General features: G+C 40.1%; 1 protein-coding gene across 1 annotated transcript; it reads left to right on the plus strand.

Moving 5' to 3' along the window:
- The first annotated feature begins 1,233 nt into the window (after positions 1-1,233).
- On the plus strand, positions 1,234-7,921 carry prdm14 (PR domain containing 14). Its single transcript, XM_088001317.1, has 8 exons — positions 1,234-3,343; positions 3,998-4,051; positions 4,126-4,286; positions 4,376-4,658; positions 4,744-4,946; positions 5,383-5,484; positions 6,847-7,066; positions 7,342-7,921. Exons 1-8 carry the CDS (start codon positions 2,761-2,763, stop codon positions 7,512-7,514), a joined length of 1,779 nt encoding a protein of 592 aa, XP_087857443.1. The 5' UTR covers positions 1,234-2,760; the 3' UTR covers positions 7,515-7,921.
- The last annotated feature ends 9,851 nt before the right edge of the window (positions 7,922-17,772 follow it).

Genomic DNA, 17,772 nt, shown 5'->3' on the forward strand with positions numbered 1-17,772 from the left:
CTCTTGAATTTAAAAATATATATGTATCCAAGTACATACTGAATTAGCATATCATTAAATTTTTTTGCATAATCTAAAAAAAATTACTCATTATAGACTTGTGTTTTGATAACTGTGACTTGCAACTATTGAAAACAAGATTTAAAAAAAATTTACATTATTTAAAGCCAAAATATAGATTTTTAATTTCTAAATATTGATGTACATAATCATGGGGAAGACTATGTCCTGCAGACAGTTACTGACTCCCTCCACAAGGAGGAAAAGACACAAAAGGTCTGACTTTGCTGTTTGCAAGCATTTTAAAGAAAGTTGAGTGGAAGGGGAAAAAAAGTGCACAAGAACGATTGATCACTACAGCCTTGAGGGAAAGCCAGTTTTAAGAGTTCAGTGGAGACTCCAGCAATAGCCAGTCTCCAAATTCCTCCTTTTGGATGAAAGTTTTTTTGTTTTACTTTCATCTAAAGTCAGAGTCCAAACATCGGGAGAAAACGCATGGAATCCAAGCTGCTTGAGGTCCAGTGCAGGTTTCACAGTCTGTGACTATAACAGGAAGCCACGTCATCTGCAGCTTTTGGATCACTTGGGTTATACTTAACACCTTGTCAGTTGAAAGATGGGTGTGTAACGAATAGATATAACACATGGGTATCCTTCCTGAATTGAATTAGTGATAAAAATTACACTTTTGATGATACTTTCATTTATATAGTGTTTTCTAGCTAGGGGCTGGCATTGACCCAGCATATTTAAAGTAGCGTCTCGTTGCAGTCAGCCCGTAACCACCTCAAATATAAATATTGAGTTGTTATTATGATCCCTGATCAACCCGAAATAACCGAGTGACCTCCCGCTGTCATCGCTTACTGGAGTCACCCAACTACACTTCCTTACAGCGCGGATATATTCTAGAAAATGACTTCAGATTACTTAAATTGTCGGTTGCCGAGGCGAGTACGAAACAGCTCCCGCGGGTGGATGCGAATCGGAGAAAAGAAAAGTTGGAAACGAAAAGACCACTGGGTGTGGTTGCGATGCTGAAGGGACGTAAACTGCAAAGTGGGTGAATAATTTAAAGAGGTTTTTATTGCGTTGAGTGGTCCGTGGATTACTGACGTGTTCTTCCGTCTGAGCACACCAGAGTGCGTGAAATAAAAAGGTGTGGCGATGGAAAAAAAATAATAATTCTGAGACCTCATTTGCATTGGTTTTGTTTCATTTGGACAGGTGTGTGTTTATTCATAGAAATGTTTGGAGAAAATCTCTCTAACCGTGGAATTAAAGAATGCGTGCCATCGTGTATAGGTTAACTTCAGTGGGCTGTCCTGCGCAGATTAATTGAGATGCATGAGGCTGAGCGGATTCCTCAACCAATGGGGAAGAGGAAGACGCCGGGAAGTATCTTCAGCGGACCTGAACACGATAGGTGCCCTCAGATGACCAGAGACGCGTCCAGATTTAGGTTTGCGAAGCGAAGCTCTGATGGCATGACAGATACGACCTCCTCCTGAAACAGCTGTGATTGGTAAGCTTTTCTTCTATTATATTTTAAAACGTATGTCTAACTCTCTTGCTTCTTTTAATTTTTTAATCGTGTAAATCTTTTTGTTGTTGTTGTTGTTTCCCAAAATTACGATTTGCGCACGGAGCATGACGCACGGCATCTCCAGCCCTTCTCCGGACCCTCTTCCCACTGTTCAGTAAATTACTGTTCGGGAAACGTTAAGGTCCATTAAATGCTTCATTAATGCTGACCTCTGCTACGACCGACTGTTCTCTGATTGGTGTCATGACCCTGGTTTGTCTCTCTATTTACTGGCTGGCTGGGGGGACTGGTTCCTTCATAGCCTCCTTACTACTGTTTAGTTGTGTGAAGTGTGTGACCTCTCAGCTGGAAATATTGCAAAATCGGCTGCCCGTTTTTTTTTTTTTTTGAACGGCTGTCTTCAAACGTCCACTCAAATTTTTCTCCACTTTTTCAGACCACATTCCCAGAGTTCTGTGTCCTCCTTTTGCCCATTAAACTAGTGCAAATACACAAGCTGAATATGAATAGGAGGGTCCTTGCAAGACTTTGAATATAATCTGCAAAAATAAAGAAAAAAAAAGAATAAATCGAATGAATTTCAAACAAAGAAAATACAAGTCTAGAAATCCAAACGTTTTTGTTTTTTTTTTACCTTTTGTTTTTTTTGTTTTTTTTTTCCCCACACTCACTGAAACCTGGAATTCAAATCAAATTCCAGACTTTTACAGGCAGAAATTCCTGGACCTTTCTTAGTCCATTTAACTAAAAGTAGTTAATTGTGAATTTCAGACAGGCAATCCCCCCGCAGAGCAGAGTTTAAAATGAAATCTTCAAAAACTAAATTGGATGGTCTGGTGAAGAGATGGATACAATTTTTAGACAAGGGGGCAGAGAATAAAGCCTATTGAATATGTCCCATCTTCTCTGCTTCTCCGTACCTGAAAACAAATTCAAATGGATTACTTCATTACAAACTGCAAAGGAATCCCGCAGTTTGCCCAACATGCATGAATAAGATAAGAAAAGATGTGACGTATGAATTTTACTTTATGTGAACAAATGCAACGGAAGCATGGCCAGATACGCTCACGCTCCTGTCTTTTTTCGATTGATTAAACGCATTAAACTGTAACACTCACCTCTCTCTCTCTCTCTCTCTCTCTCTCTCTGTCTCTTCCCCACATCCTCTGAAGAATCCGTCCCTGTTTGAACCTTCACGCTCCCGTGCGCTCATGTCAGTGTCCGTCTCCAGCGTCCCCGCAATGTTGAAGGAGAAAAGCCACCAAGCCGAGATGCTGAAGGGCAGTCCCGTCCGGGGATTTTTCCCCAGCCCCTATCCCTACATGGACTTCTTCCCCCGGACACACACCCTCCTCCACCCGCTCAAGTCGCTCGGTCGACTGGTGTCGGACGCCCGGACGTCGCTTCCCCTCGGGTTTCACGGAGGCGCGGCTCCGTTCCTCGGTCACAACGCGTCGGGCTTGCCGTACACTAGCCAGATGTTTCCCGGACACGTGCTGCACCCCAGGCCGGAGGAGCTGGCCGCGGTGGTCACGGAGCACGCCGCCGGCCCGCTGTCGTCGGACTTCAGCAACCCGTCCAGCGTCCCGTCTCCATCCGCCAAGTCCTCCAACAACACACCGCCCAAGGAGAGCTTGTTTCGGCCGAGCACCGTCGACCTGACTCCGGAGAAAAGGGTCACATCCTTTAACTTCAGCGAGGAGGACTTGTTCATGGTGCTTTATGGTTACTCTGGGGGCCAGGAGAGCAGCGGGGGCCACGCTATATCAGGACTGACGTTGCAGGAAAGCTTAGGTGAGGCGCTTTTGAATTTTAGGTAGAATTTCTACTTAATGCACAATTTGAATTGACAGAAAGAGTTCAAACAAACTTGCTAACCCCCGTTGAGGGCCCGATGGGCCACAATCCAATAAACGCGTTTGCCAAATATTTATTTAGGCGACAATTAAAACAAAAATCTTATTTCTATCTATACATTAAAATTATGAATTTGTCAGTAATTTATTTAATAAACAAATAAATATTTGCTTTAATGAAACCGTAATAAAAATATAAAATTGAAATTAATCGTTAGGTATATGAGAGAACGATTTATTAAATTCGCAATTAAATAAATAAAGATGTAAGTTACTAAACAAAAAGTTTTTTCATGTTTTAAAATCTTATTATTACTGTAATTTCATTATTTCATGCCATAATTCAACACATAAGAAATCTGCCCAGTGTATATTTGTTCACTTATTTGTTAGCTTAAATTAAACTGGAATAAATAAACACAAATATCAACACATAAAAGCAAATAAATAAGCCAATAATACAAATTATTTTTGCAATCACTCATACAAAATAGACAAATATAAAATATTATAAAATACATTCTATTCTCTAAATATCCATTCATCCATTTATGGTCTTTTCCTGCTTTTCCTTTTGTTTTTATCCTCTCAGTTTCTAATCCCTCCATTTCCCTACTGGACAAAGACGCCCTTGAGCTCCCAGAGGGTAAGACAGAAAAATCTTTTATATTTCCTAAACATCCGTTATAAGGCGTTTTGAACACCGGCTCTGTGTTGCAGGACTGATTGTCCTCCAGGCTGCGTGGGGACACACTTACCACTGTGGAGTTTTCACAGATAAGGTCAGCATTCCCAAAGGCTCGCGATTCGGACCTTTCCAAGGAAAACTTGTGAACACCAGTGAGATAAAAACATATGACGACAACACTCTAATGTGGGAGGTGATGCTGTTATATTTCCAAAAAATAACATATTGCAATTAACTTCTGCGTCATGTTTGACATTAACGTCGCCCTCTGCTCTCCTCCAGGTGTTTGAGAACGGTCGGCTGAGTCACTTTGTGGACGGCAGAGGCGCTTCTGGAAACTGGATGTCTTTGGTGAAGTGCGCTCGGTTTCCTGAGGAGCAGAACCTGATCGCGGTGCAGGTCCAGGGTCAGATCTTCTATGAGGCCTGCAAGGAGGTCACACCAGGCCAGGAGCTTCTGGTGTGGTACGGAGACTGTTACACACAGTTTCTTGGGATCCCACTCACACTGAAGGACCCCAGAGAGGAGAACAACAACAACAACAACAGTGTTTCTCCAACTGAAGGTCTAAATCTACAGCTTCTCCAGACCCTTTCTGTGTCCGCTTGGTCTGCATTACAAACCGCTGAAATAAATTCTATATCCTGCAGATTCAGGCGAGGGCTTCAAGTGCGACAGATGTGGGAAGGTGTTCGCATATAAATATTACAGAGACAAACACCTGAAATACACACGCTGCGTCGACCAGGGGGACAGGAAGTTTCCCTGTCACCTATGCAACCGATCCTTCGAGAAGAGGGATAGGCTGAGGATCCACATCCTGCATGTGCACGAAAAACACAGACCTCACAAGGTAGAGTGAATTCAAACACTGTGGGCTCGCATTTAGCTACGGTTTTTGAACTGTTGGTGCTGAAAGAACAGCTCCCAAGAGTACACGAGGCAGCATATGCCAGTTTATTATTATTATTATTATTATTATTATTATTATTATTATTATTATTATTATTATTATTATTGTTGTTGTTGTTGTTATTATTATTATAGTTTATTAAAATGTGGATTACTCTGGCAATGGATACATAATAAATTTAATTCTCATATTATTTGGTCAAGTAAAAATGAATTTAACCAAACTATGCAATTTGAATGATTGGTGGTAATAAATGAAGCAGCAAAGTGAAACTATTCCTGGCACATTATAATATTCACTAAAATAACTTCATCTATTTTCTCTCTCTTTTTATTCTGGTAAAGTGTATTAAATGTACTGAATGTCTCATGTGCAGTGCTCCGTGTGTGGGAAGAGTTTCTCCCAGTCCTCCAGTCTTAACAAACATATGCGGGTCCACTCCGGAGAGCGACCATACAAGTGTGTCTACTGTAACAAGGTAAGATAAGGTCAATTCAGTTTATTGGCTTAAGGTAAAAAAATATATATAAAACAAACAGGTTAATATATTTGACTAAGTAAAAATAACCACTGTCGTTCAAAGACGCAGAAATAGTAAAGAGTTTACCCTAAGCATTCTTTCAGATTGCAGCTGTGGGTTTTGTTAAAAAAATAAAATAAAATAGGCCAAAAAGAGAATATTCAAAAGATTGGCATGAATGAACAAGCAAATCCATGTGCATAACTGTAACAACTGTAAGTAAATAATTTACTTTAAAAGCCTATATGTGTCCATGGTGTGATTGTACCCATATTTGTGAATAAATTATGTTACTATCCTTAATAATTTCTGTTACACTGCTGTGATTTATTAACTCCATACCAGTTATTTTAATTAAAATTAGATATTGGTCTAATCTAATTAGTTTTTCCTCCTTCTTTTTCATTATTTGTGATTTTGTTTGGGATCTGTGCTTTTTAGAATTTGTAAGTCTAAATGTTTCCCCCCTTCCTTATTATAACATTTGCATTTTCTCAGTCACTCCAACCAGCTTAAACTTTTTCTTACACATTTCCACATGTTTGTTTTTCCATTTACAAGTATGCAAAGTATATGCCAACTCATTAAAAAGCCTATATCAACTAGATTTCCGTTTCGGTGTAGAAGAATGAAGGGAAAAGAAAGATTTACGATGTAAACACAATGCTACACTTAGAAAAATAACTAACAGTGCATTTAGTTTTCACCCTGAAGTATGATGTCGTTTTTTAATTACAATAATATATTGAAGAGTATAGAAATGGTATAATATGGCATTTTGTTAGATTTTAATACAGAAGCAAGATAAAAAATAAATGACTTACATTTTTATATACTTATACGTTGGTCCAGGCTTAAGCCATGTCAGTTAAACAGAGACTTTACGGCAATATAAATAAATAAATAAATAAATACTTTGTATTTGAGAAAATACTCACAAAGTATTTTTAAGTTCTCCTCGGGTTTCTCGGACCTGCTCCGTGCTTGAAACCTTTTGGTCTCCTGGTTTCACGGTGCTTTCGGCACGCGCCCTTGTTCATTGTTCCTCGCGAAAGGCACGCTCCTCTTCCAAGCCAATTATCGCCAGATGTTCCACACAGGCTTTTGTCCCGCGACGTTATATAGGCTTTTTATTTACGGTCGTGCGTTGAAGCAAGTTGTTTCCTTTTGAATGCGCCCTCTTTTTTCGTTTCGTTTCCCCAACTCTTTTTTTTTCTGACCTCACAGCATAAAATAAATTTGTTGTAAATCCTTTCACGTGCCTGTTGGTTATAAAAACAGAGTTGTTTTTTTTAAATAAATATAACTTCTCTCTTTTAGGCCTTTACTGCCTCCAGTATCTTGCGCACGCACATTCGCCAGCACTCCGGAGAGAGGCCCTTTAAATGCAAGCATTGCGGGAAGGCCTTCGCCTCCCACGCCGCCCACGATAGCCACGTTCGCCGGACCCACGCCAGGGACAAGCCGTTCCAGTGCGAGCTGTGTGGGGCTGCTTTTCAGGAGGAGCAGGAGCTGAAATACCACGAGACGATCCACAAAAGTCAGAATATTTTTATTTGCAAATTAGTTTGCTTATTTTGTTTTCGTTCATATTTAGGCTAACAAATGTAGCTAAAAAAAAAAAAAAAAAAAAAGGTAAATGAAAGGTAATTGAATTAAATTGAGACAATGTTTCAGTCTATGTTGTGGCAGTAACGAGATCTTTTTTAGTGTATTTTTTACATTTCTATAACCTGGTTGTTTCTTTATTTTATTTTAAATGTGGAAATTAGGGATATATTTATAAATATAATTTATTGCCTTCTCTTCCTTTAGAGAGGCAAATCGACACTCTTGCTGTTTCTTCTTCTTCGGAAATTGGACTGGAAGACCACTCCGGGCTCCCAGCGAAGGAAATCCAAAAAGCACAGAAGAAACCAGCAGGGCAAAGATTTCCAAATTATACCGGGTTAACAGTTTTAAACTCTGATTATAGGCCCTGGAACTAGACAACCAAGAAAAAGAGGGGAAATGGATGGCTATTGTACAGCCTTATTTAAATCCAAACACAATTATTTAAATGGTATGGCTTCTATTTATGTATTGTATAAATGTTATTATGTGGCTTAAAGCTATCACTCTACAATAGCCTGGTTTAGTCTCGCTAGGTGTTATTATTATTATTATTATTATTATTAAATGTGACATTCCTGTTTTTGTTTTCCTACATTCAATGTAAATTATATTTACCTCTTTCATGTTTTTTGTTTGTTTTTTGTTTTACAAGAAGTCTGCAATGCAAACAAAAGCAAACCAACAACACTGGTCCCCTTTTCAAGCTTTACCATTTTCTTCATTTGTGAAAATAAATGATTGCATGAAAAATAAATAGGATTATTGGTTAATTAAAAAAAAATATATATATATATATATATATATATACACAGCATATTTTAGTTATTTAAGCTGCACAGCTAAAATAAATAAATAAATAAAACAAAACCCTTCCATACATTGAACAATCTCTTGTGGTAAAGCTCCACAGGAGAAAAATGGCATCATGATGCAAATAAAAGGTAGAATTAAAAAACAGAGAACTCTGTGCTACTCCATCTCCGGTCTCTTGTCCCTTGTCTCTGTCTCGTAGCCTGGATGCTCTCAGTAAAATGAAGAAGCCCTGCCTGGAGCAAATGAATGACAATAGAACGGGCCTGTAAAGTTGTCTATTGCCTCTCACATTAAAAGTTCACTGTGACTGACATCTGCCCTCACACTGCATCCAACTGTCCCCCACGTTTGCCTCAAAACAGATATAGATAGATAGATAGATAGATAGATAGATAGATAGATAGATAGATAGATAGATAGATAGATAGATAGATAGATAGATAGATAGATAGATAGATAGATAGATAGATAGATAGATAGATAGATAGATAGATAGATAGATAGATAGATAGATAGATAGATAGAATCCTTATCGCTATATTGGCTGCACCTTCTTCGGAAAAGAGCTCAGGGGTCAGCACCTCCCAGAGTGTTCAACTTACCCTCCTCTCCTTTCAAATAGCCAAAATATAGCTGCTTGAACAAGTGTGGATCAACCCTCTCTGGACCTGCCCCTCCCATGAGTCGCTCTACAACCCCCACCAAAACCACCGTGATGGGGTATTCACTGTGTAAAAACAGGGTATCCTCCCCTTTGTGGTTTCCCAGGATCAGAGGGGTGGAGGAGAAGGACGGAGAAGACAAAAAGAGAGACAGAAGGAGTAAGGGGAGAATGAGCTGCCACAGCTGAAATACTGAGATTGTTAGTGCTCTGTGCTAAAAGAGTGGTTTTACAGCGCCTCCTGTGATTGGCTGATTTAGCACTACGGCATGGGGGAATTTTTATCTGGGTCGTTGATACGAATTGATTTCACATTTAACCGCACGGGCGAGCCAGCAGGGCCTCTCCGGGGCCATCTATCAGCTTCATCTCGGTATTAATGTAATATTAATAATAGCCGAGCTCCACGGTTAACATGTTTGTAGAAGTTAATTCCCTCTGAGACCGGAGCAAGCATAATAACTCTTTACCAAACAAGTGTAGCACTTTGATACTTTATCCCACTCAAGCACACCACACAAATGTGGTCACAACTAAATGCACCACTGTGATTAATTAATAATGTTCACTGATATAAAGAGGAGAGAGCTGCTGCTGAAACATTCTTACAGATGGAGTCACCTTGTACACTCAGATGTTGCTTATAGTCTGGGCTGAGTAGTCAACAGCTCAGATGTATTAGCGACTATTGATTGGCTAATAGCTGTCAGTGTGTGTGTGTGTGTGTGTGTGTGTGTGTGTGTGTGTGTGTGTGTGTGTGTGTGTGTGTTCTTTAAACAATCATCAGACTTTCATCTGAGTGGACCTTTATAGTATGAATGCAACAGCTCTCCGTTAATATATATGCCTCAGTTTGACGTCAAACAACACACAAACTTTCTGATGCTAAAGAAAAAGTAAAGCTTCCAGATATTTTTTAATTTTTTAGATTCTTTAATTTATGGAGATAGTTTTTAAGAAATTCCACTGGAAATTTATTTGTGCTGAGTAATTTTCCTTATCCCACTTTGCACTGTATCTTGCAAAAGTATTCAGTCTCCTAACCTTTTCACATGTTGTCATATTACAAACAGCAATTGCCACAGCAAATTTTCCACACATTCTCAATTGTATTAATGTCTACAGGCTTAATTTTATCCAAACCATTGCAGCTCCTATTTGAGGTTTAGTGTTGTCCTATTGGAAAATAAATCTTTGACCCAGCCAGAGTTTGAGTTCTGCAGGCAAGCTCAAACTCTGACCGGCTTCTTCTGTCTCTGACCGACAAGAAGTATCCCCTCAACCTCATGCTGCCACCACCATGTTTCATTATGAAAATGTTTGCTCAAGGGAATGTGTCGTGTTAGTTTCCGCCACACATTGCGCTTTGCATCTTCACCAAAACGTTAGAAGCACCTCATGATGTCTTTTGTCTTGCCAGTTTCCCATAAAACCCAGATTCACACTAAAATTTGTAAGAGCAAAGTGTGTAAGAGAACACGAAGGCCACCAGTTCATCAGTTCTCTGACCTAAACTGAAGATTTCTGGGACTCTCGAATCTCGCCTAAACTGGCCGTTAAGTTTAGATCTGGGTTCTACTGCTCAGTCCTCAAGGGCCAGCATCTTGCAACTTTTACATGTGTCTCTGCTCCGACACACCTGTGTCAAATAATCAGGTCGTTGTCAGGACTCTGGAGAACTTGACTATGTAGTAATAAGGTCATTCAGTCATCTGATTCAGGTGTGTTGAACCAGGGAAACATGAGTGGTGGGAGAAACGGAGTTCCCAATCACTGGTTTAGATGGGTGGAAATGTTTTGGTAAGCGTGCCGCTTCATGCTCTTTTTGTTTGTGGATGAGAGGATAAACGGAACTCTCAGTCTGATCTGATAGTGGGGATATTATATTTGATGTTGTTTTATAATCTATCTCAGCTTTAAACATCCACATCTTTCTCCATGATCTGTTTGCTGGGTTCCTTCGTCATGATGTTTGTTCACTTGCGTTCTCTAATAAACCTTTTTGTCGTTGAACAGAACAAGTGGATTTATGGTAAAACTGATCAAAATTACGTAGAGGGGGATTATAATATCTACCGCTAAGGTGACTTCTACAGGCAGCAGGGGAATCAGAGTAATATTGGGGATGATACGAATGCATGCAACACTTCAGGTTTTAATTTGGTGAAAAGAAAAGAGAAAACCCATGTATTACTTTCCTTTCACCTCTTCATTCTCATAAAATACATCAAAGCTTGTCACAAGATAGTTCAAAGGGTATTAAAACTGTCAGGACTATAAAAACAGCTGTCATGGATTGAACATAACAGGACAGTCGGGATGTTTGTGCTGTTTTTGTGTTCTTGTGTACATCAAGGAAGTGTTAATGTATTGTTTGCTGGCAGGAAAAACCTCATGTTGACCTGTCAGTCTGTCAGTGAAAGTGCTTCTCCAGCATCAAACCAGCTCTTTACGTCACCGTCGCTAAAGAAACACCCGGGATGGAGCACAGCTTCCCTGTCAAGTTATTTTAAGATTTTGTGCCAAATCCAGTAGATCTGACACTGACAAGAACTAATCATTCATTTATCTGTATTAAATGAATTTTAGTTTGAAAACATTTCTAATCCAGAGTTCTGCAACTCTGTCAACCTTCACAAAGAAGACTCTTCATCTGCGTGACTTCTGCTTTTTAAAAGAATCATGAGTTGAGCCATTTGTGTTTGAATGGACCCAATGAAACCATCTACGCCCCACGCTGTTTGAGTGAAGAAGTAAGGCTGATCGGCTTGTGTCCTACGCGAAGCATGCGTCGGGTCGGCCGGAGGTGATTTCAGTCGGGTGTTGAGGACAGTGCAGCAGAAGGCCTGCAGAGTGGCTCAGCGGCAGAATGAAAGGCAGATCAAACACTGTCTACAAAGCCTCTCCATATTGCTCTGGAGTGTGTGTGTGTGTATCTTCTAGGTGGGATTGATGGGAGAGGTGGGCAGATGGCCTTATCCTTCTCCGTGGGGGGTGGTGTGAGATTGCTGGGAGTTCCCAAGGGGCAACATATTTGCAGACACACACGTGGCCACATAACCCCGCACCCTCCCCAAAAACAGACTCCCCCCCCACCCCATCCGCCCCCATTCAGCAGCTCATTTTCAAATCTACAGTGTACCTGTATATTTCCATTTATGTCATGAGCTGTTTCACCTTTGATGGACTGCAGGGTTTCTCCTTTAGACCGATTCACATGCAACGGCACTCAGCGGAATAATTCTGCTTGTAGGCTGACATCTGGCATTGTTATTCGAGGTGTTAGAAAGTGTTGTGGGCTTCTGCTCCCCATGCGTTGCGCTTTACAATAGTTCTCTGTGTGTTGTTTGTGTCTTTATGCGCAAGGCTTTTGTATGGACCCTACTGTTATTCCTGAGAGCGATGGAGCTGGCAGTAGGGTAGTGAGCAGAAGAGCTACTGCTACTGCTCTCCTGTGAATGCTTGCCTCTGTAAAAATGGCATCTGGCGTTTCCAAATGACGCAACTTTATGAATTTAAAATTTGTGTACCTTCAAGGAAGTATTCATAATTGTGTAGAAATGTTTTACGCCTTCCCTAATAACCGTATGCATTCCTTCCAGTGAGAAAATGATTTGGCATTTACCACAGAGTTAGGCGCTTGAATCCATCCCCGCTTGCTGGGTTGGGGGATTGATGGTGTTTATCGCCAGCTGTCATTGGCCGAGAGGTTTTATTAAATAACCACAAGCCAGAGTCAAAATCTGAGTCGCTAAATCCCTACAAATACTCCATCAAATTTTCTGTTTGCTGTTTGTTCCTCAAATCATGAAACAATGCAGTTCTGAAGTTAGTTTCTAATTTACACAGGGCACATTTTGAACAATTGGATTAATTTAAATCAGATTCATTTTAAAATCTTTTACATCTGAGGGTCGGTCTCAAACGAGTTCCACAAAGATGTAGATAGTCATATAAGAAATCGACAATAACGGCAGCTATTTTAAAATAAATTAAAGGTCTTTTATGTTGCACATTTATCCAGACCTGAAAAATAGCTAAAACAAATTCCATATTTTCCTAGAATTTGTAAGAGTAAAGTGTGTAAGGCTATAAAACAACATGAGCTGGCCCACTGTCTTGCTGGAACAAAAAAAACCCAACTAAATCATCTATTGCTCCTCAGGGAAGGATTTACAACATATGGACACTCGCTGTAGTCCAGCCACATGCACATCCATGCACACACAAGGTGACCTCCTTGCTCCTGAAGATGTTTGCTTGTTTGTCCACTTAATCCTAACTAAGATGTCCATTTAGGCGAACACTCAGAGGGTTTCACTAATCCGGAGAATGCTCTTGAAATTAAAATACCTGTTTTCGCCTTCCAGAGGAAGAGAAAATTTCTACAATTTATTTAGAGTTTATTCTTGTGTTTAATGTAGTTTGATGATACTAAGCAGCTTGACGGGAAAGAAATGCTGGAACTCATCCCTCTGGATGTGAATTATCTATCAGCACTCTTGTGTTTTCCCAGTTTTTATTTCTTCCTGATGAGTGCAGTCTTTTCTCAGGCAGGCTGTCACTGATTTCTTCATTAAAGGACATGTGGGAGCCTTATTGTTTAGTGTATAATTTTCCAAATATTTATTTCCTATGGATGAGGCGTTATAAGTTTGCAGTCATTTTTTTTTTCTTATTAGTGAACACACCGTGCCTAAGTCCCAGCAGGTCATATTAGCAACAAGTCTCAGTGTGAGTGAGATGCTTAAAAATGAAGTCAGAGGAAGAAAAAAAAAAAAATCTGTTTATAAACTATATTTTCTATGGAGTTATCTTGGCTGTATTTTCCTGCTGGACATATTGGGTTTTGAAATAGTGCCTCACAAAGTTGATGTGTACCTGCCTTGAAGATTTTTCATTTATTTTATTCTTCTAGGTTAATACAAGGATTGACTGGTTTTATTTATTTTTTTCCATGTTAATCTTGCAAACCACCTATAAAATGTAAACTCTGTATTTTAGTCTTTCTTTTGTTGTTGTTTTTCTGAGACTGCTCTCTCACACACACAGATAGTTTGTCACATATGGTCCTAAAATTAAAATTACTGATTGGTCACGACAGAAAGACTGGGATGAAAATTTTTGAAGAGTGTTAAAGTTCTTTAATAAATGTGGCCAAAATTGTTCTTGTATCAAAATATGTTACAAATCCTTAATTTCAGTCCGTGTGCACACAAGACGGGGTTTTATTATCATATTCTGTAGCCTATTTAAAATTGGTACAGAAAATAAGAAATTAGTGCAAAGAATGAAAACATACTGGAATTTAAGTTAAAATGTTGACCTTTTCAGTCATGGGTTTTATTGCCTGACCTCTTTAAAGAATGATTATATAGTCAATGTTGCCATTCCACTCCACCTCTATTGTGTCTTGAACAACTGACCATGACCCCCAGCAGCTCCCAAAGGCCAGTGGGGTCAAAAGACCTCAGCCTGCAGATGTTTCTGCAGCGATACCTCGAGACACAATGACTGTTTAAGCACTTGATGCTCTGTGACTGCCTGAGACATCAGTGGAGCTCAAACATCAGTGAGATGATCCGAACAGAACGACCAGGAAGAATTACGGAGACAAAAGCTGAAGGAGGACTTCGGCACTGAGTACTCAGCCACAGTCAAGAGTACTTCGGCTCATGTGAGGTGCTGCGTGTGCACTTTGCTTGCCCATGAGTGTGTCTCGGCAATTCAACCGCGGCTTTTCGCTCCTCCCCCAACACTGAGTCATGATGGCTTTTTGACAGCAGCGCAGGAAGACCAATGCCCCTGTCCTGTTGAAACATTCATGAACCCTTATGACCCTCTATTCCACCTAATGTACCCTAACAGGCCTTTATGGGCTTCTTTCTAGCCTAGCATCACCTTAGTGCTGCTTCCTGGCATCTAAGTTCTTAACACCCCGCCAGCACTGCTCTTTTACGTCCTCGCATCCAGTAAGCTCTCCTGAGCTAACAAAGTACTGCCACAGAGAGATTTACCATCCACTAAATCACGTGGCAATTATAGAGCCATGCAAAAGTATTCACACACCTGCAAACCTTCAAACAAACAAATGTTTGTCCAAACCGAGATCTCAAGCAAAGCAGCTTACAGTCCCATGGTCAGTGGCTGTTTCTGATATGGGCAACCACCCAGGGAAGCATCCTGTGGGGGGGGCGGCAGGAGTGCCACGCCCCTCTTTCATAACCAGAGGATCTGATTATCAACACGGCAACACGGCTTTACAACATGAGGTAACATGAGAATAAGTAAAATCCTTATTAATGTCTTACATTTTCAGTTCCCTGGAAATGGCACCAGCAAATGTTTCAGCTTTCTTACCTATTCCCGATCTTCCAGGTTTGCATTGTGTGCATCCTACTTCACATGTGGTCATAAACCCTCTTTGTAATCTGATTCCATGGGGATTTATTGATCTGTTAATATTGTTTCTTTGGAAAAAAAAAAGCCCCATTAAGGTTAAAGGTTTGACAGCTGATGTCAACATCCCTCAGTGTCTTTTGCAGATTTTAAAGCATCAGGTAAACTAGGCAGTGAAGGGAAATCCTGGGTTTGGAGACAGAAGAATGTGACCTTGAGTAGTTGCTGTTTTAACTGTCAGAGACCAAGAAAAAGCTAATTTTAAGGTCGTAATTGAGCAAAATGTTATCTTCTTGTTGTCCAATGTGCTCTGTGTGTATCCACCCTGTGTGTGAGTCCACAGGAAATTTTGTCACGCACTGTGTGTTTTTACTACTCTCCTGGCCTCCCCACTGTGTTTACCTCTCTGTGGTAAAAAAAAAATGCCATATGCTAAATGGGTTTGTGTTACAGCTCTGGTTTCAGGGCGGACCATCGGCCCCACACAAACTATGGCATCAGTTAGAACGGATATCCAAGCTATAGCTAAGCTACAAAGTGGAGCTCCATTGATCTGTTTATGCTTTTCTAACAATCTCCAACACACGAGATTCATCTTGGCCATAGACAATCTCCTGATGGTCATTGATTCATCTGTAACACCAGAACAGTTAATTAGGGAGGCAGAGGAGCAAAAAGTCCTTATTGAGGCACCAGCCATTCCTTCATAGCAAGACATTTCCATAATTAATGTTTGGTAAAATAGATCAGTTTTTTTTTTTACTTGGACTGAAACAAAACAGTGAGACATAAACAATACATCTCAGACCATTATTGGCATGGGTAATAGAAGTCACAGAAAATGGCTCATATTACGATAAGAGTCGGTCTACGCCTTTGACAAAGTGCTTTTAATGAGAGGAAAACTGCAGAGGTAGCAAGAATTTAACTCCAGACTTTGTTTCTGATGGGATCATAGTGCCTGATGTGGTTAAGCATTGCATTGCATTGCAGCACAAACTTTTCTCACTAATCTTGCCTTAAGTGATTTGTGAAGGATGCATTGAACTAAACATGCATTATTCTAGAGATTTGCTAATCTGTTACAACACATAATAATTTCATGTCTAATATTTTTCAAGGCATCTACAGCGGTGAGAGACTAATCTATCACCTAAGAACTGTTAAATATTTTCATATCAGCTTGAAATAAATCTCACTGCATTATTTGCATACTCTTATATGTGGTGGCATTCTAATGTGCCAACTTGATTCTTGAAATTAGCATGCCTCCTCGGTGCTGGATGCTGTTTGGAGTGCCTGCTAAGAGAGGCTAACATGGAGCATCTGAAGTTCGAGCATGGCTGATGAGCCCAGACAGAGTTTAGGTTTGTATACAGCAAAACTATTACTTAATTTAATCAAGTAATGCAAATCAAACAAATCAGTAATTAGTAATTTCATCCACAGGAGTTCACACAATGAAAACCAACCAGTCCCTAAACATTCACAGTAGCATGACATTAGCGCCCATCCTCACCCTATTTTAGACTCGGGTCTCCTGCCTTTTCGACTTTGCTCTTCTGCCATATTTGCTGTGGAGGCTCCAGCAGTAGCAGATCAATGTTTCTGAAACGGAGCTGGTCGGCACACAGTCATGGTAATGGGACACACATCAACTCTGAGGGCCCTTCCCAGCAGACCAGCCCACCACTGCACTCGCACATACTCCAAACAGCATCAGGCGCCGAGGACGCAGAAGTCCTTATGTGCCGTCCTACAGCCAGACCAGCTTTAGCAGCTCGTAAAGGCTTGCATTATAAAGCCAGGTTCATTAATGACCCTCCCCAATCAAAACACTGATGGTTCTTAGGCCTTACAGCAGCAGGAGGGGAACGTCATACGATCTGCAACATCTCTGTGACAGGAAGCTTTTCTTCGGTGAACAGGAAAAATGAATCAAATACCCATTTTCCTCTCGAGTCTGGAGATTTTTTCTATCCGTGTTGCTCACCAAAACAAATCAATACTGGCATCTTTTACCATCACCACCGTAAAAATCATCTACGTGGAAATGTAATGAGGAAAACGTGTTTTCTTGTGGCTCCAGAATCCATTACAGAAATGACAAGTTTGGAATGCTGCCTTCAAATCCGTTTAGAGTTCACACATGCTGAGTGCTCTATCAGATCCCAAATTAGCTCCTCATTAATAAAGGCTATGGTGGAGCTGAAGGACCTCCCCAGGGGGAAAGGTTTATATGCATACTAAGGCCTATACACAGTGGTTGGTTGTGTAGGTTTAAACTTTACCATTCAGTCTACTGAATGGTTTATCTGATGGTGGCCATTTAAAAAAAACAACAAAAAAAACAACCCAGTGATTTTTATTTATATAAAAAATTACACTAAAAGGCAATAGAGCTCTACAGTTAATTGCATCTTGAGGCCTGAACTACATAGTTCTTCTTCAAGGGAGCTTCTACTCTGGCCTTTATATTGGAAAGTTCCTCCAAGAAAAAACTCAATTGGTAAGTATTCTGCTCTGGTCTGACAATGTGGCTTGAGATGGAAACTGTACAATATTTGGTCATATGATCAATTAAAATCTTATTTAAAAAGTGCAACAAGAAAAATGGTTCTTGATGATGAAAGTTGTCAACCTCTGGTATGGCCTGTACTATAGATGCATGCATAGGGAACCAAATTTCTCCTTAAAGTACTGGCTTAATGTTTATGTGAATTTCCTAATTCCTATTCAAAAAGATTAATTTTTATTAG

This window comes from Poecilia mexicana, unplaced genomic scaffold (assembly GCF_051168715.1).
Source record: "Poecilia mexicana isolate PSO_F unplaced genomic scaffold, ASM5116871v1 scaffold_20, whole genome shotgun sequence".
Lineage (NCBI taxonomy): Eukaryota > Metazoa > Chordata > Actinopteri > Cyprinodontiformes > Poeciliidae > Poecilia > Poecilia mexicana.